This window comes from Salvelinus namaycush, unplaced genomic scaffold, assembly GCF_016432855.1.
Source record: "Salvelinus namaycush isolate Seneca unplaced genomic scaffold, SaNama_1.0 Scaffold105, whole genome shotgun sequence".
Taxonomy (NCBI): Eukaryota; Metazoa; Chordata; class Actinopteri; order Salmoniformes; family Salmonidae; genus Salvelinus; species Salvelinus namaycush.
In genome coordinates, this window is record NW_024057731.1 from 247552 (window position 1) to 273618 (window position 26067).

Consider the following 26067-nt stretch of genomic DNA (forward strand, 5'->3'; position numbering starts at 1 on the left):
GTCATGTGAAAACCATAGATTATGCCCTAAAGAATTTATTTACATTGTTTTCTGCAAATCAGTCAAATCTTAGAAATTAATGCATTTTGTGTTTATATTTTTGTTCATTTACAAAATTGAAATGATGCAGACAATTGGAAATGATGCAGACAATTGGAAATGATGCAGACAATTGGAAATGATGCAGACAATTGGAAATGATGCAGACAATTGGAAATGATGCAGACAATTACATTGATGGAATCTACAATCTATGTTCGATATTAACCTCTAACACCTCCCAAACCCGGATCCGGGAGCACCCCCATCAGTAGAAAAGCTACTAGCATAGCCTAGCATAGCGTCACAAGTAAATACTAGCATCTAAATATCATTAAATCACAAGTCCAAGACACCAGATGAAAGATACACATCTTGTGAATCCAGACATCATTTCTGATTTTTAAATGTTTTACAGGGAAGACACAATATGTAAATCTATTAGCTAACCACGTTAGCAAAAGACACCACTTTTTTTACCCCAACAGTTTTTTACTCCATCAGTAGCTACCACAAATTCGACCAAATAAAGATATAAATAGCCACTAACCAAGAAACAACTTCATCAGATGACAGTCTGATAACATATTTATTGTATAGCATATGTTTTGTTAGAAAAATGTGCATATTTCAGGTATAAATCATAGTTTACCATTGCAGCCACCATCACAAATCTCACCAAAGCGACTAGAATAACTACAGAGAGCAACGTGTATTACCTAATTACTAATCATAAAACATTTCTTAAAAATACACAGCGTACAGCAATTGAAAGACACAGATCTTGTGAATCCAGCCAATATTTCAGATTTTCTAAGTGTTTTACAGCGAAAACACAATATAGCGTTATATTAGCTTACCACATGTGCAAACATCACCCCAGCATTGATTCAAGGCAAAAAGAGCGATAACGTATAAACCACCAAAATATATTAATTTTTTCACTAACCTTCTCAGAATTCTTCAGACGACCGTCCTGTAACATCATATTACACAATGCATATAGAGTTTGTTCGAAAATGTGCATATTTAGCGGCACAAATCGTGCTTATACAATGAAAATAGTGTCCAAATACTCAAGCAATCTGTCCGGCGCCATCTTGGAAAGGCACCTATTCTTATCGAAAAATTTTCATAAACTTGACTAAAAAAATACAGGTTGGACAGCAATTGAAAGACAAATTAGTTCTTAATGCAATCGCTGAATTACATTTTTAAAATTAACGTTACTGCGCAATACAGGGTGCGATAAAGCAAGGCTACACTGCAAGTAATGGCGTCTTATGCATTTGACTTTTTTCAACAGAACAATGAATTATCAGCATAAAGACTGCTTACTATTAGCTGAGCTTCCATCAGAATCTTGGGCAAGGTGTCCTTTCTCCAGAACAATCGTCTTTGGGTTGAAAGATGTCCTCTTGTCCGGTCGAAATAGCCGCTAATGTTAGCCGCCAACTGGAGAGGTGTCCAACTCGTGAAAGCGCATGGCAAAGAAATCCCAGAAAATCGCAATAAACTGCTAAGTCGGTTTAAATTAACTACCTTATGATGTCTTTAACACCTATAACGAATAAAAACATGACCGGAGATATAGAACTACTAAAACGAAAGCGTTTGCAGGAAGCCATTGTGATGTCTTCATGCGTCAGGCGCACCGTTGAAAAGGACGGTCCTTCCGTTCCACGGTCTTATATAAGGTCCCAGATTGCGCAATCCACTCCATTCAAATTCTCCCCGCTTACTGACATCTAGAGGAAGACGTATGCAGTGCATGTAGCCCGATGGCTTACATGGGGACTTATAAACTGACCTCAGAACAGGGACCTCGATTTCTGAAATCTCACTCCCTGACAGGAAATGTGCTGCAGAATGAGTTCTGTTTCACTCAGAGAAATAATTCAAACGGTTTTAGAAACTAGAGAGTGTTTTCTATCCAATAGTAATAATAATATGCATATTGTACGAGCAAGAATTGAGTACGAGGCAGTTTAATTTGAGAACGATATTTTACAAAGTTGAAATGGCTCATAGGCTCAAGAAGTTAAAGCTGATCTGAGTTACTGAGTTGGGAAACCCTGCTCTAACTGGATTTTATTGTACGATATACAATATACTTAGCACATTTAAATGAAAATTCATTTTGTGAAGTCAGCATACAAATCCACAAACACAATCCACTATAATACATGCAGTACGGAAAACACACTGTTCAGAGGCCTATATCTGTCCTATATCCTACTGTTCAGCCAGCATCTGTCCTATATCCATCCAATGTTCTACAGTTCAACATCCTACATTCTTATCTCCTGTGTGTTTTCTCTCATGTCGTTTCAGGACCCCTAACTGGTTAAAACCCTTTCCACACTGGGAGCAGTGGTAAGGCTTCTCCCCTGTGTGTATTCTCTCATGTGTTTTCAGGTTACATAAGTAGGTAAAACTCTTTCCACACTGGAAGCAGCAATAAGGCTTCTCCCCTGTGTGTGTTCTCTTATGTTCTTTCATGTGCCCTGACCGGGCAAAACTCTTTCCACACTGGGAGCAGCGGTAAGGCTTCTCCCCTGTGTGTATTCGCTCATGTGTTTTCAGGCCCCCTAACTGGGTAAAAGTCTTCCCACAGTGAGTGCAGTGATGAGGCTTTTCCCCTGTGTGTATTCTCTTATGTCTTTTCAGGCTCCCTAACTGGGTAAAAGTCTTTCCACAGTGAGAGCAATGATGAGGCTTCTCAATTGTGTGTGTCCTTTCATGCCTTTTCAGGCTCCCTAACTGGGTGAAAATCTCTCTGCACTGTGAGCAGTGGAAAGGCTTCTCTCTTTTGTGTGTTCGCTCATGTGATTTCAGGTACCCTAACGTGGTAAAATTCAATCCACACGGAGAGCATTCATAAGGCTTCTCCCCGGTGTGTAACCTCTCATGTGTTTTCAGGTTACATAAGTGGGTAAAACTCTTTCCACATTGGGAACAGAGGTAAGGCTTCTCCAATGTGTGCATTCTCTTATGTTCTTTCATGTGCCCTGACCGGGTAAAATTCTTTCCACACTGGGAGCAGTGGTAAGGCTTTTCCCCTGTGTGTAATCGCTCATGTGTTTTCAGGTTACATAAGTAGGTAAAACTCTTTCCACACTGGGAACAGAGGTAAGGCTTCTCCCCTGTGTGTGTTCTCTTATGTTCTTTCATGTGCCCTGACCGGGTAAAACTCTTTCCACACTGGGAACAGTAGTACAGCTTCTCCCCTGTGTGTATTCTCTCATGTGTTTTCAGGCTCCATAACTCGGTAAAAGTCTTTCCACAGTGAGAGCATTGATGAGGCTTCTCACCTGTGTGTGTCCTTTCATGCCTTTTCATGTTGCCTAACTCTGTAAAACTCTTTCCACAGCGGGAGCAGTCGTGTTGTTTTGCCGGTTTGGACGTCTCTGGTTCCTCTGAGTCTGGTCTATCTCCTGCCAAAGACAGTGTTTATTTAAATACAGACCTGAATGAAACCTCCACAACTCTTGCTAGGAGGTTTAAATCAGATCCCTCAACAACCTGTTACCAGTTTTAACAATCTTGGTGTGATTTTATAACAAATGATCTTGTAAAGCTTACTGGTAATTACTGATATGTTTACATGACCTATTTTATTCATTATGTTCAATAATCTGAGGCCAGCTTTAACAATCGTAATTCTGTTTTATAAGTCAGAACACTAAACAGTTCTACGACACTCAAAACACAGACATCGCTGGATTTCAATCGAGCAGGTGGTTCTAAATATATAACTTTCATAGTTGTATGATACAGAATGTGACCTACACACTTCCCTAAAACCTGTTTTTACGTCGAAAACAGACACAAAAGCACATCAGTAACATCTCCCCGTTGTCGAAAGGGTTCATTTTTTTGTGACGTTCACAAATTTTCAACATTTTGTCTATCACTAATGTCATGACATTTTGGGTACATGTTCCTAAAACTGATTGTACCTATATATATTAAGTGTATATATATAGCCATATTATAAAAGTCTGAAAAGGCCTGTTCATCCTCATGAATTCACCATGACAACATATGTTCCTAAAACAAAAAATAAGGTGAAATATTTTGGGTAGATGTTCCTAAAACTGATAGTAACTATGTCTATATAGCCATATTACAAAATATGAAAAGGCTTGTTCATTCACATGTCATGAATTCCATATGACATCATCATATGTTTCTAAAACTGATAGTAACTATACTGATATTATACTGAACAAAAATATAAACGCAACATGTAAAGTGTTGGTCCCATGTTTCATGAGCTGAAATAAAAGATTGCAGAATTTTGTGCACAATGTTGTTTCTGTCCCTGTTAGTGAACATTTATTCTTTGCCAAAATAATCCATCCACCTGACAGTTGTGGCATATCAAGAATCTGATTAAACAGCATTATCATTACACAGGTGCACCTTGTGCTGGGGACAATAAAAGGCCACTAAAATGTGCAGTTGTCACACAACACGATGCCACAGATGTCTCAGAGGGAGCGGGCAATTGGCATGCTGACTGCAGGAATGTCCACTGGAGCTGTTGCCAGGGAATTTAATGTACAGAACCAGTCAAAAGCCTCCAACGTTGTTTTCGAGGATTTGGAAGTACATCCAACTGGCCTCACGACCGCAGACCACGTATAACGACGCCAGCCCAGGACCTCCACATTGTCTGACCTACCACCCGGACAGATGATGAAACTGAGGAGTATTTCTCTCTGTAATAAAGCTCTTTTGTGGGGAAAAACTAATGGGCCTGGCTCCCCAGTGGGTGGGCCTATGTCCACCCAGGCCCACCAGCTCACTCCACAGCTAGCTTGAAACGTCACAGATGGAGCTATCCAACTGGTACCTTTTGTATAACTTAAATCGGTTGAAGTGTCTTGAGTTTAGTTTTCCTGTTCTAGAGTCTTGTAAAGATGGGGGGGGGGTTGACTGGGACAGGCAATGTAACATCCATAACGATTTTAGGAAACGTTTTTGTAAAACATCGGATCATTTTGAAACTTTTGCTCTAAATCTAACTTTCATCAAGGTTTTATATGGTCTATTGGTTTCTCTCTTTTCATTGGCAGAATCCTTTTTCAGTGTTATGATATTCATAACATCCATATCCACCAGTCTATCTACCTGTCAACTAACAAAACTCTGCTGGTTGTCCTGGTAACAGATACCAGTCTATCTTCCTGTCAATTAACAGAACTCTGCTGGTTGTCCTGGTAACAGATACCAGTCTATCTTCCTGTCAACTAACAGAACTCTGCTGGTTGTCCTGGTAACAGATACCAGTGGGCAGATCTATTGTATTTGTTCAAACTAAACTACAGCACTTACTTTGATGTGTCAAATCTGATCCTTTCTTCTCTTCTCCTCCTCTCACAGTTCCACTCAGCCCCGTTGTTTTCCTGCAGTCCACCAGCAGCACAGACAACCTCTTCATACCCAGCAGTAAGGTGCTACCGGGAGAGGCACGACACAGGGACTCCGGGAGAGAGGAAGGACTAGCGTTGTCCTGGTAACCATAAAGAGGGGACACAGACACATATCATTATGGATGCTGATGCCACTGTTGTCATAAAGTGCTTTACAGAAACCCAGCCCAGACCCCGATAGAGCAAGCTGTATGCTAGACCAGACCATGCTGTACCATCTGGTGTTCTGATCTGGAGAGACTCTTCTCTGACTCATCAGCATCAGGATGTTGTTGAGGCTCCCCAGAGGATCCACAATAGTCATGTCTCTCTCCTGTGTGAATGACAACATCAGACAGACAGTCAACTTATGATCTTCTATTACAATCACAGAGTCTTACAAGAGGCATGAATGTCTAAAAAGGGCCTAAAATGACCACGTTCATAATGATTTTGTAAAATATTGTTTGTGATGTAAATGTAAAGGGTCATTTCCTCGAAATGGGTACCTTTTGCGTCCCTTTGATATTTTAAGTAGAAAATATGCACCAATATTGAATTTTTAAAGCCTGTTATATTAGATGAGGGGAACTTTAATATAGACCACATGGAGAATTCAATACATCTAATTGAAAAGTCCCAAAAATATATGTATCAATGGCAGATTGAAACTAACAACTTATACAGTACTGAACAACATATTCAAGTGTAGAACTTCAGTAGAATGCCCCTTAAAATCCCCACATTAGTTCAACAACTGCATAGTTTGTGTCCGTTTTTAAGACAGTACTCACTGGTGGTAATCAGATCTTCAGTCTCCTCCTCTTTCACTCCCAAAACGTCTTCCTCCTTCTCCTTTATTGGGATAGCCTCCTCTTCCTCTTTCACTCCAAACGGTTCTTCCTCTTCTTTCAATCCATTCTCTTCTTTCAATGCGATAGCCTCCTCTTCCTCCTTTTTCATTCTGAAAGCTTCTTCCTCTCCTTTCATCAGAGCTTCTTTCTCCGTCGAGCTTAGTGACCTCATGCCCCGGGCGATTAGCCTAGTGCTGTATCAATTTAACACATTTTCTAATTTAACAAGCAAATTACGTTTAAATGAACTAGTAGATACGTAAACATAATTATGTTTAAAACACGAAGAGTAATATACACAAGATTGGTCTAAAGAGCTTCAATGATTCAGTTTAATGTTCGCTAGCAAACCACCGCGTTGGTTGAATCAGAAGCCTTTTGTCGCTGTTAAAGAAGCCTCCCGCCCGTCCACTAGATTATACGTCACGCAAGAAACGTCACCTGAAAGACTCTCATCGCCATCTGCTGACTGGAGTGGGTAACGTGTGGTGGTTATGTTTGTATTATCAAATGAGGAGAGATAAACTTATCACACAAGTCAGAGTAATACTTAAACTAAATATTTATTGACTTATTAATAACGGGAGCAAAGGGCCAATACATGCACACAGAGTGAATGGAACGCGAGCGCAAATAATACAGAGACACAGACCAGCTGATCTCTGTCCCATGTCCTTGACTACACATCCAGACCAGCTGATCTCTAGCCCATGTCCTTGACTACACGTCCAGACCAGCTGATCTCTATCCCATGTCCTTGACTACACGTCCAGACCAGCTGATCTCTGTCCCATGTCCTTGACTACACGTCCAGACCAGCTGATCTCTAGCCCATGTCCTTGACTACACGTCCAGACCAGCTGATCTCTATCCCATGTCCTTGACTACACGTCCAGACCAGCTGATCTCTAGTCCATGTCCTTGACTACACGTCCAGACCAGCTGATCTCTATCCCATGTCCTTGACTACACGTCCAGCTGATCTCTAGCCCATGTCCTTGACTACACGTCCAGACCATCTGCGGGGAGTGAATGTGGAAGAGACGAACCATTCCCCTCTTAGAAGATTCAAACTTCTATAAAATAATATGACAAATTCACACCATATGTAAAAGGTCACAATAGAAAAATGTCCAGACGCCATTACGTCTCTTCCTTAGTAAATAACCTTCCTTTGGGTTATTGAAGTCTTTATCTCCAGATAATGAACAATGCAGGTCACTAAGCAAGAAGCATAAAGACAGTAATTCAATGGGTTCCTGCATTGTGATTGGTCGGTATCGTGCTTAGCCTCCAGAGAAACTGAGCACCGTCTCCTCTAAAACATATTCTGGGTGTTCTGACAATTGGTCTGAGAAGGAGGAGGTCATGATACCCAGTTACCTGCACAACCCAAGGATACACACAGTTTACACCATTCAAGGCTGTCTCTTCATAGACATCAACAAGCAAACATTTAACATAGAATACACTGCATGGAATGTCATCATGTAAAGCCGATTATGTCATAATCTAAGCAGAACTTCAAACACGCAAAATACGAAACACTGTAGGAGAGGGCTTCCTCACACTAGTACGTTGTCTTTGTAAAATGGCTTCTCTTGTGCCACTGAGTTTAAAACCGTTGACCTTCTACACATACCCATATACAGTTCTAACTGCCAGTGTCTGCTGATGATAGCCAAGTGGATCCTTTCTCAGCAAAGTGCTCTCAGTGTAGGAGAGAACACCTGAGTCTGGACGCTCAGCCAATATCCCCACTGACCCGACCTGGTGAGAACAAACCTCTGTCTGCAACAGACCCATGTCTAAGTCTGCAACAGGTCAAACATCACTGTCTTCAGCAGTGAAAGGTAGCTCTCCCGTCACATCCTGCTTTCTGGCCCTCGTCATGGCAACAGTTAACATTACACGTGACCTTGAATTTTTTAACCAGTTTTAAACACATATTGCAGAAAAACTTCAACATGAGGATGAGCAGCAAAATCAATGACTAAAACAACAGACAGGCACAGTTATATGATCCACCCTCCAAACCATTTCAAATGTGAATTTCTTACTTTCCAATTCACTTCACCTTCATATGGTGCAATAACTGAGGGTTTATACAGTGGGGCAAAAAAGTATTTAGTCAGCCACCAATTGTGCAAGTTCTCCCACTTAAAAAGATGAGAGAGGCCTGTCATTTTCATCACACTTCAACTATGACAGACAAAATGAGGGAAAAAAATCCAGATAATCACATTGTAGGATTTTTAATGAATTTATTTGCAAATTATGGTGGAAAATAAGTATAAACTGTGCACTCTCCTCAAACAATAGCATGGTATTCTTTCACTGTAATAGCGACTGTAAATTAATTTAAGCTTTCTGCCAATATCAGATATGTCTATGTCCTGAGAAATGTTCTTGTTACTTACAACCTCATGCTAATCGCATTAGCCTACGTTAAATCAACCGTCCCGCAGGGTACCCACCAATCCTGAAGTTAATATGTATTTGAGGTGATAGTGCGCATTAGCCTGCGTTAGCTCAATCCGACACTGATCCCGAAGAAGTTAAAAAAAGAAGAAGTTTTTGTCTGATTTGAGTTGAAAACAAACACAAGCCTATATTTGAGCTTTCATACAATATCATTTCATGTGGCGTTGACATTGACAGCCTCCTCTTCCTCCTATTTCACAAGAGTTTCTTCCTCCGTCCAGCAGACCTCCTCTTATGTTTTATAATTTCAGCATCTTCTTCACGGCATTAATACTATTCTGTACATAAATCCAAGGAAGGGTTAGCTAACATGCTAAGTAGTCGCAAAGTAGCTAATTAGCTAAAATTGTCACGTTAAAACACCCACCCATCCACCCCGACTAACCAACCTCCTTTAGTTTTTTCTGAAATGAAGTGGGTTAACTAGTAGATACGATGGAATACGATGGCGTCTAAAGAGCTCCAGTGTTTTTGGCTAATTAATCAAATCCCTTTTTACAATCAGCACCTGTGTTTTCTCTGACATGGTTGGAATATAATACTGATGGAAACATTCATGGGGTAGTGATCAAACTTTAATAGTCACATGCGCCAAATACAACAAGTGTAGTAGACTTTACCGTGAAATGCTGACTTACAGGTCCTTTAACCAGCAGTGAATACAACAAGTGTAGTAGACTTTACCGTGAAATGCTTTACTTACAGATCCTTTAACCAGCAGTGAACACAACAAGTGTAGTAGACTTTACCGTGAAATGCTGACTTACAGGTCCTTTAACCAGCAGTGAATACAACAAGTGTAGTAGACTTTACCGTGAAATGCTGACTTACAAGTCCTTTAACCAACAGTGCAGTTTTAAGATAGAGTTAAGAAAATATTTACCAGATAAACTAAAGTAAAACATTTTTTTTAAAGTAACACAATAAAGTAACAATAGCAAGGCTATATACAGGGGGTACCGGTACAGAGTCAATGTGCGGGGGTACAGGTTAGTAGAGGTAATTTGTACATGTAGGTGAAACTCTCGACCCGCTCCACTACAGCCCCGTCGATGTTAATGGAGGCCTGTTTTCAGCCCACCTTTTCCTGTAGTCTACGTTTCACTCCTTTGTCTTGCTCACATTGAGGGAGAGGTTGTTGTCCTGGCACATCACTGACCTCCTTATAGGATGTCTCATCGTTGTCGGTGATCAGGCCTACCACTGTTGTGTCATCAGCTAACTTAATGATGGTGTTGGAGTCGTGTTTGGCCATGCAGTTGTGGGTGAACAGGGAGTACAGGAGGGGACTAAGCTCACACCCCTGAGGGGCCTCGTGTTGAGGATCAGCGTGGCAGACGTGTTGCTGCCTACCCTTACCACCTGTGGGCGGCCCGTCAGAAAATCCAGGATCCAGTTGCAGAGGGAGGATTTTAATCCCAGGGTCCTTAGCTTAGTGATGAGCTTTGTGGGCACTATGGTGTTGAATGTTGAATGCTGAGCTATAGTCAATGAACAGCATTCTCACATAAGTGTTCCTTTTGTCCAGGTGGGAAAGGGCAGTGTGGAGGGCGATTGAGATTGCATTATCTGTGGATCTGTTGGGGTGATATGCGAATTGGAGTGGATCTAGGGTATCCGGGAGGATGCTGTTGATGTGAGCCATGACCAGCCTTTCAAAGCACTTCAAGGCTACCAACGTGAGTGCTACAGGCAGTAATTTTTTAGGAAGGTTACCTTCGCTTCCTTGGGCACAGAGACTATGGTGGTCTGCTTGAAACATGTAGGTATTACAGACTCGGTCAGGGAGAGGTTGAAAATGTCAGTGAAGACACTTGCAAGTTGGTCCGCACATGCTTTGAGTACACGTCCTGGTAATCCGTCTAGCCCTGTGGCTTTGTGAATATTGACCTGTTTACAGGTCTTGCTCACATCGGCTACCGAGAGCGTAATCACTGAGTCATCCAGAACAGCTGGTGCTGACGTGCATGCTTCAATGTTGCTTGCCTCGAAGCGAGCATAAAAAGGCATTTAGCTCGTCTGGTAGGCTCTCGTCACTGGGCAGCTCGCGGCTGGGTTTCCCAGGCAACAACTGTTATCATAACAACGTCGTGACATTTTCATACATGTTTAGCTTGATAACTTCTACACAAATTAACTAAATTAAATACAATGACTAAATGAATCAAAGTAAAATACATTTTAAATATGTTTCGTTTTTATTTATTTTTTTGCTCGGAGACGTAAAGGTCCGGCTAACAAAGTAGGCCTGTTTTTTGATTAAGCTTTCATACAATTTGATTTCATGTGGCCATAAACCAAAGAAACCCATAGCAAAAAAAATGGTAAGTCAGAACACACTCGATCCTAAAGATCAGAGACTATTTAAGGTGTGATAATAGTACATCTTAAATACAAGCAAGCGAGATCTGTCTCACTGATCATAGTCAGGGAAGAACTCAACAACAAAAAAATGCAGATAGTTGCATGTCCCCTCATATAGAGGAAGGTGATAATAGCACTTAATTAATGCAACAATTACAGACAACAATGGCAACAATGTGTGCAGACAGGTAATATGCGTAGTAGTCTATGAAATGCAGTTCATCACAGAACAGAGCATCAACCTGGAGAAGTTACAACAGCTCACCCCAAATTCTGCCACCCACAACAGTGTCTCTCTTCTCTCATGTGATTTTCAGGTCTTTCTGACTCGGAAAATGTCTTTCCACACTGAGAACACTGTAAAGGATTCTATCCTGTGTGTGTTGCTTCATGCCTTTTCAGGCTCGCTAACTGGGTAAAACTCTTTCCACATTGGGAGCATTGGAAAGGCTTCTCTCCTGTGTGTGACATTTCATGCGTTTTCAGGTTCCCCGAGGTTCTAAAACCCTTTTCACACTTGGAGCAGTGGAAAGGCTTCTCTCCTGTGTGTGTCATCTCATGCGTTTTCAAGTTCCCTAACTGGGTAAAACTTTTTACACACTGGGAGCAGTGAAAAGGCTTCTCTCCTGTGTGTGTCATCTCATGCATTTTCAGGTTCCCTAAATGGGTAAAACTCTTTACACACAGAGAGCATTGGAATGGTTGTTCTCCTGTGTGTATTTTCTCATGATCTTTAAGATGCCCTGAGTGTCTAAAATCCTTTCCACACTGGGAGCATTGATACGGCTTCTCTCCAGTGTGTGTTCTTTCATGCACTTTTAGATGCCCTGAGTATCTGAAACCCCTTCCACACTGGGAACAGTGATAAGGCTTCTCCCCTGTATGTTTTCTTTCATGATATTTCAGCTGCCCTATCTGGCTAAAAGTCTTTCCACACTGAGAGCATTGGAATGGCTTCTCTCCTGTGTGTATCCTCTTATGCTCTTTCAGATGCGATGACTGGATAAAACTCTTTCCACACTGAGAACATTGGAAAGGCTTCTCTCCTGTGTGTTTTCTCTTATGCTCTTTCAGGTGCAATGACTGAATAAATCTCTTTCCACAGTGAGAGCATTGATACGGCTTTTCTCCAGTGTGTGTTCTTTCATGCACTTTTAGATGCCCTGAGTGTCCAAAACCCTTTCCACACTGAGAGCATTGATACGGCTTCTCTCCAGTGTGTGTTCTTTCATGCACTTTTAGATGCCATGAGTGTCCAAAACCCTTTCCACACTGGGAGCATTGATATGGCTTCTCTCCAGTGTGTGTTCTTTCATGCACTTTTAGATGCCCTGAGTGTCTGAAACTCTTTCCACAATGGGAGCAGTGATAAGGCTTCTCGCCTGTGTGTGTCATCTCATGTGTTTTCAAATTCCCTAACTGGGTAAACCTTTTCCCACACTGGGAGCAGTGGAAAGGCTTCTCTCCTGTGTGTGTCATCTCATGCGTTTTCAGGTTCCCTACATTTGTAAAACTCTTTCCACACTGGGAACATTGGAATGGTTGTTCTCCTGTGTGTATTCTCTCATGTTCTTTCAAATGCGATGACTGAATAAATCTCTTTCCACACCGAGAGCATTGGAAAGGCCTCTCTACTAAGTGTGTTCTCTCATGTGATTTCAGGTCCCCTGATGAGAAACATTTATTTTTACACTGGGAGCATTGATATGGCTTCTCTCCAGTGTGTGTTCTTTCATGAAAAGGCTTTCCACACTGGGAACAGTGGTATGGTCTTGCTGGTTTGGTCGTCTCTGGGTCTGGACTCTTCCCACGGTCAGGGTGAGAGTCTGGTCTCTCGCCTGCTAAAAAGACAAACAGAGTATTTGCTTAAACAGAGAGATCTAAATGAAACTTCTACATGATACAACTGTCTTTCTACAAGGTTTAATCTAGACAGGATCCCTCAATAAAATGCATAATGTTCGAGACCCTGGTGCTTGGTTACGGAGCAGCAGGGGGAACTGCCCCTCCCTTCCTTCAGGCTCTGATGGATGCAAGAGATTAGCTGAACAACTTCTGTATCGTTTTTATTAAACAAAGATGTGCACAGGAAGACTGCAGAGAGACTGAAATGCCTCTTCTACAAGGTTGTAACACTGTGCCACCCTCCTGAGGGGAGGAGAGACCTAAACAGGAAGACTGCAGAGAGACTGAAATGCCTCTTCTACAAGGTGGTAACACTGTGCCACCCTCCTGAGGGGAGACCTAAAGACTCTGGCCTTAACAGTTCCTTGTTTCATCCTTCCCCGGGTCAAAACATTACATCAAGGCTGACTTGGGGGGGTTGAATAGACTTTATATTTGAATCACTTCAGGACACCCATGGGTTGATGTACCAATCACTAAGACCTGCTATATGGTGACCTCCGACCTGGAGGCCAAATTCTAATAGGGGATTATCATCAGAATAGTGTTCTTAACATCCCAACCCATTAAAATGTTTATTTTAATGAATTTATTCATTCTGTTTCATCTTTCCATGAGATATAATCCCGACACAAATCTATGGCTGCTAGACAAGCCGAATGGTCATTCATTCTATCGGTTAAGTTGCCGGAGACGCGACCCACTTCTGAAGTCTTTTAGTTGTATATCTATGGATGCAACCCAGTCGTTCATTTGAAATGTTTCCGTTGCCATGCTGCCTGGCAACGTTCTTATCCCTTGCTTGCGAGCTAGCCAACTATGGCTAACACAGTCACGTCAAACAGAATGGCAGCAAAGTAGCTGCATTTGCGTTTGTTTAAGAGGTTTTCTAGTGACATTTATTTGGATACATCCATAACAATGAGCTAATGATGCGTGATTTTGCCTGGCGTAGAAAATGTGCTCTCTCGTCAGGACACTGTTCAGAGGAGCTAGTCAACACAGCCAACACGGATAACACGGATAACAGCCAACACGGGTAACAGCCAACACAGCCAACACTGCCAACACAGCCAACACTGCCAACACGGATAACACAGCCAGCACGGATAACACAGCCAACACGGCCAACACAGCCAGCACGGATAACACAGCCAACACGGATAACACAGCCAACACGGCCAACACGGCCAACACAGCCAGCACGGATAACACAGCCAACACGGATAACACAGCCAACACGGCCAACACGGATAACACAGCCAACACGGATAACACAGCCAACACGGATAACACAGCCAACACGGGTAACACGGATAACAGCCAACACTGCCAACACAGCCAACACAGCCAACACTGCCAACACTGCCAACACAGCCAACACTGCCAACACAGCCAACACTGCCAACACAGCCAACACTGCCAACACAGCCAACACTGCCAACACGGCCAACACGGGTAACACAGCCAACACGGGTAACACGGCCAACACTGCCAACACTGCCAACACGGATAACACGGCCAACACGGATAACACGGCCAACACAGCCAACACGGATAACACGGCCAACACGGCCAACACGGCCAACACGGCCAACACGGATAACACGGCCAACACGGCCAGCACGGCCAGCACGGCCAGCACGGCCAACACGGCCAACACGGCCAACACGGCCAGCACGGCCAGCACGGCCAACACGGCCAACACGGCCAACACAGCCAGCACGGATAACACAGCCAACACAGCCAGCACGGATAACACAGCCAACACAGCCAGCACGGATAACACAGCCAACACAGCCAACACAGCCAGCACGGATAACACAGCCAACACAGCCAGCACGGACAACACAGCCAACACAGCCAACACAGCCAGCACGGATAACACAGCCAACACAGCCAACACGGCCAACACAGCCAACACGGATAACACAGCCAACACGGATAACACAGCCAACACGGCCAACACGGCTAACACGGCCAACGCGGCCAACACGGCCAACACAGCCAACACAGCCAACACAGCCAACACAGCCAACACGATCCCTTCAAACTGAAGCTAGAAAGACTGTTGAACACATTGGAAAGGATCTTCGACTATCACATAAAACATTTTTGAAAAAGTCTCAGTGCTGTTTTCCTCACAAGGTGATGAAAGGTGCTGAAAACATGGGATTCAGTAATGTATCTTTCTCCAAACAATTGTATTAGTATAACATATCATTTCCTTATTTTGTTTTTTTGCATAAAATATAGCTCAATATCTGTATTATTTATGTTACAATCTTTTTTTACTCATCTCTATCAAGAGTCAATCGTTTCGGACCCCACTGTATATCTAAACATATATTAACAGGTGCATCAATTCCGAGGCAAGTGAGAGCACCTACACACATTTTCTGCTACAAAAAACTGTTTTGGGAAAATCAAGTTTCATTGGATTGAAAAACATTTGCGATTTCAACTCTTCTCTGACCTCAATCTTATTTGGTAGTCAGGAGGACCGTATTAACAAATATGTATAATGAGGTTTGATAGAATAGCACACCTGGGGGACTTTAGGAGTGAGAATATATGAGGTTTGATGGAATGGAATGGAGTGAGAATATATGTGGTTTGATGGAATGGAGTGAGAATATATGAGGTTTGATGGAATAGCACACCTGGGGGATTTTAGGAGTGAGAATATATGAGGTTTGATGGAATGGAATGGAGTGAGAATATATGAGGTTTGATGGAATGGAGTCAGAATATATGAGGTTTGATGGAATGGAGTCAGAATATATGAGGTTTGATGGAATGGAGTCAGAATATATGAGGTTTGATGGAATGGAGTCAGAATATATGAGGTTTGATGGAATGGAGTCAGAATATATGAGGTAGCATTTTTCCTTACCTTGTAACTTTACCTGTAGATTATGGTTCTAATAATCTAGCCACGAAGGAACCTTCCCTTTGGGGTACTCTGATCCAGACAAAGTGTCTGTCTGTCTGTCACACAGAGTGTGTTTGTTAATGCTTAAATAAACCTTTTTTTTTGCATCGTGACCCACCAATTGAGGTATCTTTTGAGTCCCACCATTCAGATGTGTAAATACACAGACCACCAGCAACTAAATAGATACACTACATGGCCAAAAGTATGAGGACACCTGCTCATCCAACATCATTCCAAAAACAGGGGCATTAATATGGAGTTGGTCCCCCCTTTGCTGCTATAACAGCCTCTTGCAAAGCCTTCCATCTAGTGGAAGAGTTTCCCATAAGATGTTGGAACATTGCTACAGGGACTTGCTTCCATTCAGCGACAAGAACATTAGTGAGGTCGGGTACTGATGTTGGGCGATTAGGCATGGCTCGCAGTCGGCTTTCCAATTCATCCCAAAGGTGTTCGATGGGGTTGAGGTCAGGGCTCTCTGCAGGCCAGTCAAGATCTTCCACACCGATCTCAACAAACCATTTCTGTATGGACTTCACACAGGGGCATTGTCATGCTGAAAACAGGAAAGGGCCTTCCCAAACTGTTGCCACAAAGTTGGAAGCACAGAATAATCTAGAATGTCATTGTATGCTGTAGCGTTAAGATTTACCGTCACTGGAACTAAGGGGCCCAAACCATGAAAAACAGCTCTAGACCATTATTCCTCCTCCACCAAAATGTACAGTTGGCACTATGTATTAGGGCAGGTAGCGTTCTCCTGGCATCTGCCAAACCCATGATTTGTCCGTTGGACTGCCAGATGGTGAAGCGCGATTCATCACTCCAGAGAACGTGTTTCCACTGCTCCAGAGTCCCATGACGACAAGCTTTACAGCACTCCAGCCTTGGCTTGGCATTGCGCATGGTGATCTTAGGCTTGTGAGCAGCTGCTCGGCCATGGAAACCCATTTCATGAAGCTCCCGACGAACAGTTCTTGTGCTGCCGTTGCTTCCAGGGGCAGTTTGGAACTCTGTATTGAGTGTTGGAACCGAGGACAGTTGATTTTTACACGCTACAACACTCGGTAGTCCCGTTCTGTGAGCTTGTGTGGCCTGCTACTTCGCGGCTGAGCCGTTGTTGCTCCTAGACGTTTCCACATCACAATAACAGAACTTAGTGGACCGGGGCAGCTCTAACAGGGCAGAACATTGATGAACTGACTTGTTAGAAAGGTGCCACGTTGAAAGTCACTAAGCTCTTCAGTAAGGCCATTCTACTGCCAATGTTTGTCTATGGAAATTGCATGGCTGTGTGCTGGATTGTATAAACCTGTCAGCAACAGGTGTGGCTGAAATAGCCAAATCCACAATTTGAAGGGGTGTCCACATACTTTTGTATATATAGTGTAGTTTGTATTCCTCATTTACTTAAGTGTTTCCTATATTTTGGCAGTTACCTGTAGAATGGACGGAGAGGTATCGCTCGAGTCGCAACAAAATGGAATAATAACATTGTGGATAAAGTTTGTGTCCAACATCTAAAGACTTGCATCACGATACTGAGATCTTTTCAGTTTCTAAAAAGACGTATTTGGGTGTTTTTGGAGCCGTTGTCCATGTTTGTTCAGAGTCCCCATAATGCACAACAAGGAGGAGGAAATGAATTGATGGGCATTTGAAATGATTTCACTATTGGACTAATATCCAGATTATTCTGGGATATCAGGATATTGGATATACATGCGTTTTAAAGAGCAACTTATTTATGTTGTACTTCAATGTAGTTGCACTCTGCTTGCTGTTTCAGCAGAGAAGGATGGGGAGGAGCAGAGGACCGGTCTGTCTGACACGGAGAGAGAGAGAGTAGAGATGGATGAGGAGGAGCAGAGGACCGGTCTGTCTGACACGGAGAGAGAGAGAGAAGAGATGGATGAGGAGGAGCAGAGGACCGGTCTGTCTGACACGGAGAGAGAGAGAAGAGATGGATGAGGAGGAGCAGAGGGACCGGTCTGTCTGACACGGAGAGAGAGAGAGAGAGAGAGAGTAGAGATGGATGAGGAGGAGCAGAGGGACCAGTCTGTCTGACACGGAGAGAGAGAGAGTAGAGATGGATGAGGAGGAGCAGAGGGACCGGTCTGTCTGACACGGAGAGAGAGAGAGAGAGAGTAGAGATGAATGAGGAGGAGCAGAGGGACCAGTCTGTCTGACACGGAGAGAGAGAGAGTAGAGATGGATGAGGAGGAGCAGAGGGACCAGTCTGTCTGACACGGAGAGAGAGAGTAGCCAAACCAACTTGAGCAAACTTGTTTTTTCATATAACCTTTATTTAACTGGACAAGTCAGTTTAGAACAAATTCTTATTTACAATGACGGCCTACTGGGGAACATTGGGTTAACTGCCTTGTTCAGGGGCAGAACGAAAGATTTCACCTTGTCAGCGCGGGGATTTGATCCAGCAACCTTTCGGTTACTGGCCCAACGCTCTAACCACTAGGTAACCTGCCGCAACAAGTTATCTATCATCTCATCTGGTAGTGCCTGTCTTGACTACATCAAATCAGTGTAAAGAAGCTAGCTAGCTAGCAAGGCTAATAGAGGCTATTTTGCTGCATTACCTGTCCATGTCTACAACAACTCCATTCGGATTAAACAACAGCCCACCTGTTGGTTGATAATTGTAGCCGACTCCTTGTCATTTAACCAACTTCATTCCGTAATTGTAATACACATGGAGTCTCTGACTGTAAAGCTGCTTTGATTGGCTGACAACAAGAAGCTACACGTATGAAGTGTGTCGGCTACCGGTATGTATTTTTTACAGGTGCACTCATAAAAACTCATAAAAACTGTCATAAAACTGTCGTGGTCTATCCTTGTATGTAGAAATGTCACAGAGAATGTAAGGTTATCTGATGTAAAGAATATTCAAATAACTGTGTCCATCCCTAATCAATGGTTGGGGTAAGTTTCTCAAGAACAAGTGTCTGGACCCTTCTATAACACTTACATCAAAAATATACATTTGGTTGTAAAAAAAAATATTAAAAAATGCACAATTCTCCTTTAATATGGGTGTGACCATTTGAAAACACAATCTCTGGGCCACCAATCACACTGTTTAATTAAACGCTGAACACTGTTATCTCGTACTGAACACATCCCTGAATAACAAATTCAAGTGTAAAACGTCAATAGAATGCCTCTTAAAAATCATACATTAGTTGAACAATGGCAGAGTTTGTGGTCCTGTTTTTAAGACAGTACTCACTAGTGTTAATCAGATCTCCTGTCTCCTCTTTCACTCCAAAAGGTCCTTTCTCTTCTTTCACTATAAAATCCACCTCTTCTTCTAATGTGACAGTCTCCTCCTCTTCCACTGTGACAGCCTCTATGATTATGTGATATTGTGGCATCTGGATAATCAAAAAACTGTAGAGCCTCTGCTATCTTTATCTGTGCATTTCTGCCCACTGTAAGCCTGGTCAAGTACAACACCCAGGTATTAATACTCCTCCATTACATGCAGATGAAACTGACGTATTCTACATTTAAAACAGACATACTATATATTCAATTCATGTTTAAAAAAAACATAACTATGTCTTTATTACATTCTGTATAATTGAGTTAATGTGGCATAAAAAAACATTTAAAATATAGAAGACAAATGTCAGAGCAGTGTGTGTGCTCTTGTGAACTTTAGGTCCGTGTGATTTGATATCGCTCTCCACCCTGGGTGCAGTGGTAAGGCTTTTTTGTCTGTGTGTTCCCTCATGGTCTTGCCCTAACTGTGTAAATATCCTTCCACACTGGGAGCAGTGGTAAGGCTTTTTTGTCTGTGTGTTCCCTCATGGTCTTTCCCTAACTGGGTAAATCTCTCTCCACCTGGGGTGCGTGGTAAGGCTTCTTGTCTGTGTGTTCCCTCATGGTCTTTCCCTAACTGTGTAAATATCCTTCCACATTGGGAGCATTGATAACATTCTATCAGGTGTGGATTTGTTCATGTTCTTTCAGTCGCCTTAACCAGGTAAATCTCTTTCCAAATAGAGAGCATTGATGAGGTTTCGCTCCCGAATGTATTTTCATGCTCCCAACCCGGGTGAATCTCTTTCCACAGTGGGAGCATTGCTAAGGCTTCTCTCCTGTGTGTGTCCTGTTATGTCTTTTCAGATCACCTAACCAGGTAAAACTCTTTCCACATTGAGAACATTTGTATATCTTCTCTCCGGTGTGTATTCTTTCATGCTCCTTTAGGTTCCATAACCGGGCAAAATTCTTTCCACACTGGGAGCAGTGGAAAGGTTTCTCTCCTGTGTGAATTTTCTTATGTTCATTCAGGCTCGCTAACCAGGTAAAATTCTTTCCACACAGGGAACAGTGGAAAGGTTTCTCTCCTGTGTGAATTCTCTTATGCTCATTCAAGCTCCCTAACCGGGTAAAATTATTTCCACACTGGGAGCATTGGAAAGGTTTCTCTCCTGTGTGTGTTCTCTCGTGTTTTTTCTGGTGTTCTAATCGGGTAAAACTCTTTCCACAATGGGAGCAGTGATGAGGCTTATCTCCTATGTGTGTTCTCTCATGTCTTTTCAGATTCATTAACTGGCTAAAACTCTTTCCACAGAGGGAGCAGTGGTGTGGTCTTGCTTGTTTGGACGTCTCTGGCTCTGGTTCCTCTGTGTCTGGCCTCTCTCCTGTCAAAAACAGATTATTTAGTATAACAGAGAGATCAGGGTCATGTTTAATAGAAATTCAACTGAAGCAAATGGGCCGAAACTGGGAGGGACAAAATGGGGAGGGTTTTTGTCTTCTGTTGCAAAACCTTTTGCTACTGTGTGGACCCTGAATGAAACCTCAACACCTGCTAAATACATTATTTAACATTTATTTCTATTGGGCATAAAATGATAACTCCCATCTTTAAAAAAATATATTTTTTCTGAGCAATTAGTATAAAATAATATAATTTTCCCAACATTATTTAAAAAAAAACAAATATGATTTATTTTTAAACATATACATTTGTCTAGGATGATGGGAGCTCCTCCCTCTTCCCATGTGCATCCTTTAAGTGTGTTTCATTGGTCTGTAATCTGGTCTATTGTATGGACAGGTTCCGATATTTTATGGTTAATATATGATGTCCATTTTGTCAAGCTATTTACAAAGGGGTCCAGTTTCAAGCAAACTGTCACTTATTTTTTTCCATGTCGTGGATGTTGTTGGTCCAGTCCAGGAGGTATTGGAGGTGATGGATGTTGTTGGTCCAGTCCAGGAGGTATTGGAGGTGATGGATATTGTTGGTCCAGTCCAGGAGGTATTGGAGGTGATGGGTGTTGTTGGTCCAGTCCAGGAGGTAATGGAGGTGATGGATGTTGTTGGTGTTGTTGGTCCAGTCCAGGAGGTATTGGAGGTGATGGGTGTTGTTGGTCCAGTCCAGGAGGTATTGGAGGTGATGGGTGTTGTTGGTCCAGTCCAGGAGGTATTGGAGGTGATGGGTGTTGTTGGTCCAGTCCAGGAGGTATTGGAGGTGATGGGTATTGTTGGTCCAGTCCAGGAGGTATTGGAGGTGATGGATGTTGTTGGTCCAGTCCAGGAGGTATTGGAGGTGATGGATATTGTTGGTCCAGTCCAGGAGGTATTGGAGGTGATGGGTGTTGTTGGTCCAGTCCAGGAGGTATTGGAGGTGATGGATATTGTCAGTCCATTCCAGGAGGTATTGGAGGTGATGGGTATTGTTGGTCCAGTCCAGGAGGTATTGGAGGTGATGGGTGTTGTTGGTGTTGTTGGTCCAGTCCAGGAGGTATTGGAGGTGATGGGTGTTGTTGGTCCAGTCCAGGAGGTATTGGAGGTGATGGCTGTTGTTGGTCCAGTCCAGGAGGTATTGGAGGTGCTGGGTGTTGTTGGTCCAGTCCAGGAGGTGATGGATGTTGTTGGTGTTGTTGGTCCAGTCCAGGAGGTATTGGAGGTGTGGGTGTTGTTGGTCCAGTCCAGGAGGTATTGGAGGTGATGGATGTTGTTGGTGTTGTTGGTCCAGTCCAGGAGGTATTGGAGGTGATGGGTGTTGTTGGTCCAGTCCAGGAGGTATTGGAGGTGATGGGTGTTGTTGGTCCAGTCCAGGAGGTATTGGAGGTGATGGGTGTTGTTGGTCCAGTCCAGGAGGTATTGGAGGTGATGGCTGTTGTTGGTCCAGTCCAGGAGGTATTGGAGGTGATGGGTGTTGTTGGTCCAGTCCAGGAGGTATTGGAGGTGATGGATGTTGTTGGTATTGTTGGTTCAGTCCAGGAGGTATTGGAGGTGATGGGTGTTGTTGGTCCAGGAGGTATTGGAGGTGATGGGTGTTGTTGGTATTGTTGGTCCAGTCCAGGAGGTATTGGAGGTGATGGGTGTTGTTGGTCCAGTCCAGGAGGTATTGGAGGTGATGGATATTGTTGGTCCAGTCCAGGAGGTATTGGAGGTGATGGATGTTGTTGGTCCAGTCCAGGAGGTATTGGAGGTGATGGATATTGTTGGTCCAGTCCAGGAGGTATTGGAGGTGATGGATGTTGTTGGTCCAGTCCAGGAAGTATTGGATGTTGTTGGTCCAGTCCAGGAGGTATTGGATGTTGTTGGATGTTGTTGGTCCAGTCCAGGAGGTATTGGAGGTGATGGATGTTGTTGGTCCAGTCAAGGAGGTATTGGAGGTGATGGATGTTGTTGGTCCAGTCCAGGAGGTATTGGAGGTGATGGGTGTTGTTGGTCCAGGAGGTATTGGAGGTGATGGATGTTGTTGGTCCAGTCCAGGAGGTATTGGAGGTGATCGTCAGTGTCTCGTTATTGTTTTCATTCTTGCGGCTAGAAAGATATTACTGGATGAGCTGCACTACCTGAGCCACTTGTGTGGGTTGTAGACTCTGTCTCATGCTACCACTAGAGTGAGAGCACCGCCAGCATTCAAAAGTGACCAAAACATCAGCCAGGAAGCATAGGAACTGAGAAGTGGTCTGTGGTCACCACCTGCAGAATCACTCCTTTTTTGGGGGTGTCTTGCTAATTGCCTATAATTTCCACCTTTTGTCTATTCCATTTGCACAACAGCATGTGAAATTTATTGTCAATCAGTGTTGCTTCCTAAGTGGACAGTTTGATTTCACAGAAGTGTGATTGACTTGGAGTTACATTGTGTTGTTTAAGTGTTCCCTTTATTTTTTTGAGCAGTGTATTATTATTATCCAGTCCTCTGTGATAATGTAATGGGTACTATATATTATTATTATCCAGTCCTCTGTGATAATGTAATGGGTACTATATATTATTATTATCCAGTCCTCTGTGATAATGTAACGGGTACTATATATTATTATTATCCAGTCCTCTGTGATAATGTAATGGGTACTATATATTATTATTATCCAGTCCTCTGTGATAATGTAATGGGTACTATATATTATTATTATCCAGTCCTCTGTGATAATGCAATGGGTACTATATATTATTATTATCCAGTCCTCTGTGATAATGTAATGGGTACTATATATTATTATTAGTTTCCAGTCCTCTGTGACAATGTAATGGGTACTATATACACTCCTCAAAAAAATAAAGGGAACACTTAAACAACACAATGTAACTCCAAGTCAATCACACTTCTGTGAAATCAAACTGTCCACTTAGGAAGCAACACTGATTGACAATAAATGTCACATGCTGTTGTGCAAATGGAATAGACAAAAGGTGGAAATTATAGGCAATTAGCAAGACACCCCCAATAAAGGAGTAGTTCTGCAGGTGGTGACCACAGACCACTTCTCAGTTCCTATGCTTCCTGGCTGATGTTTTGGTCACTTTTAAATGCTGGCAGTGCTTTCACTCTAGTGGTAGCATGAGACGGAGTCTACAACCCACACAAGTGGCTCAGGTAGTGCAGCTCATCCAGGATGGCACATCAAGCGCTACCAGGAGACAGGCCAGTACATCAGGAGACGTGGAGGAGGCCGTAGGAGGGCAACAACCCAGCAGCAGGACCGCTACCTCCGCCTTTGTGCAAGGAGGAGCACTGCCAGAGCCCTGCAAAATGACCTCCAGCAGGCCACAAATGTGCATGTGTCTGCTCAAACGGTCAGAAACAGACTCCATGAGGGTGGTATGAGGGCCCGACGTCCACAGGTGGGGGTTGTGCTTACAGCCCAACACCGTGCAGGACGTTTGGCATTTGCCAGAGAACACCAAGATTGGCAAATTCGCCACTGGCGCCCTGTGCTCTTCACAGATTAAAGCAGGTTCACACTGAGCACATGAGCACATGTGACAGACGTGACAGAGTCTGGAGACGCCGTAGAGAACGTTCTGCTGCCTGGAACATCCTCCAGCATGACCGGTTTGGCGGTGGGTCAGTCATGGTGTGGGGTGGCATTTCTTTGTGGGGCCGCACAGCCCTCCATGTGCTCGCCAGAGGTAGCCTGACTGCCATTAGGTACCGAGATGAGATCCTCAGACCCTTTGTGAGACCATATGCTGACACATGCACATTTGTGGCCTGCTGGAGGTCATTCTGCAGGGCTCTGGCAGTGCTCCTCCTTGCACAAAGGCGGAGGTTGCGATCCTGCTGCTGGGTTGTTGCCCTCCTACGGCCTCCTCCACGTCTCCTGATGTACTGGCCTGTCTCCTGGTAGCGCCTCCATGCTCTGGACACTACGCTGACAGACACAGCAAACCTTCTTGCCACAGCTCGCATTGATGTGCCATCCTGGATGAGCTGCACTACCTGAGCCACTTGTGTGGGTTGTAGACTCCGTCTGTAGACTCCGTCTATTATCCAGTCCTCTGTGATAATGTAATGGGTACTATATATTATTATTATCCAGTCCTCTGTGATAATGTAATGGGTATTAGTTATTATCCAGTCCTCTGTGATAATGTAATGGGTACTATATATTATTATTATCCAGTCCTCTGTGATAATGTAATGGGTACTATATATTATTATTATCCAGTCCTCTGTGATAATGTAATGGGTATTAGTTATTATCCAGTCCTCTGTGATAATGTAATGGGTACTATATATTATTATTATCCAGTCCTCTGTGATAATGTAATGGGTATTAGTTATTATCCAGTCCTCTGTGATAATGTAATGGGTACTATATATTATTATTATCCAGTCCTCTGTGATAATGTAATGGGTACTATATATTATTATTATCCAGTCCTCTGTGATAATGTAATGGGTACTATTTATTATTATTATCCAGTCCTCTGTGATAATGTAATGAGTACTATATATTATTATTATCCAGTCCTCTGTGATAATGTAATGGGTACTATATATTATTATTATCCAGTCCTCTGTGATAATGTAATGGGTATTAGTTATTATCCAGTCCTCTGTGATAATGTAATGGGTACTATATATTATTATTATCCAGTCCTCTGTGATAATGTAATGGGTACTATATATTATTATTATCCAGTCCTCTGTGATAATGTAATGGGTACTAGTTATTATCCAGTCCTCTGTGATAATGTAATGGGTACTATTTATTATTATTATCCAGTCCTCTGTGATAATGTAATGAGTACTATATATTATTATTATCCAGTCCTCTGTGATAATGTAATGGGTACTATATATTATTATTATCCAGTCCTCTGTGATAATGTAATGGGTACTATATATTATTATTATCCAGTCCTCTGTGATAATGTAATGAGTACTATATATTATTATTATCCAGTCCTCTGTGATAATGTAATGGGTACTATTTATTATTATTATCCAGTCCTCTGTGATAATGTAATGGGTACTATATATTATTATTATCCAGTCCTCTGTGATAATGTAATGGGTACTATATATTATTATTATCCAGTCCTCTGTGATAATGTAATGAGTACTATATATTATTATTATCCAGTCCTCTGTGATAATGTAATGGGTACTATATATTATTATTATCCAGTCCTCTGTGATAATGTAATGGGTACTATATATTATTATTATCCAGTCCTCTGTGATAATGTAATGGGTACTAGTTATTATTATTATTATTATTATCCAGTCCTCTGTGATAATGTAATGGGTACTAGTTATTATTATTATCCAGTC

General features: G+C 42.7%; 3 protein-coding genes across 3 annotated transcripts in view; all 3 read right to left on the reverse strand.

Moving 5' to 3' along the window:
• Window positions 1–2400: 2400 nt before the first annotated feature.
• LOC120035388 (zinc finger protein 135-like) lies at window positions 2401–8119 on the reverse strand (the record flags this gene model as incomplete). Its single annotated transcript, XM_038982157.1, has 3 exons — window positions 8079–8119; window positions 2670–3469; window positions 2401–2615 (listed from the first exon to the last, which is right to left on the reverse strand). Coding segments are annotated over exons 1-3 (1056 nt in total), but the record flags the coding sequence as incomplete, so codon positions are not given.
• A 3160-nt stretch (window positions 8120–11279) lies between these two features.
• LOC120035389 (zinc finger protein OZF-like) lies at window positions 11280–13840 on the reverse strand. Its single transcript, XM_038982158.1, has 2 exons — window positions 13771–13840; window positions 11280–13002 (listed from the first exon to the last, which is right to left on the reverse strand). Exons 1-2 carry the CDS (start codon window positions 13838–13840, stop codon window positions 11531–11533), a joined length of 1542 nt encoding a protein of 513 aa, XP_038838086.1. The 3' UTR covers window positions 11280–11530.
• Window positions 13841–18440: 4600 nt separating this feature from the next.
• LOC120035393 (gastrula zinc finger protein XlCGF17.1-like) overlaps window positions 18441–26067 on the reverse strand; it is a 34791-nt gene continuing 27164 nt past the window's right edge. The window contains exon 2 of the mRNA XM_038982166.1: window positions 18441–20677. Coding sequence (XP_038838094.1) covers window positions 20115–20677 — 563 coding nt within the window. The 3' untranslated portion in view covers window positions 18441–20114. The remainder of the gene's footprint in view (window positions 20678–26067) is intronic.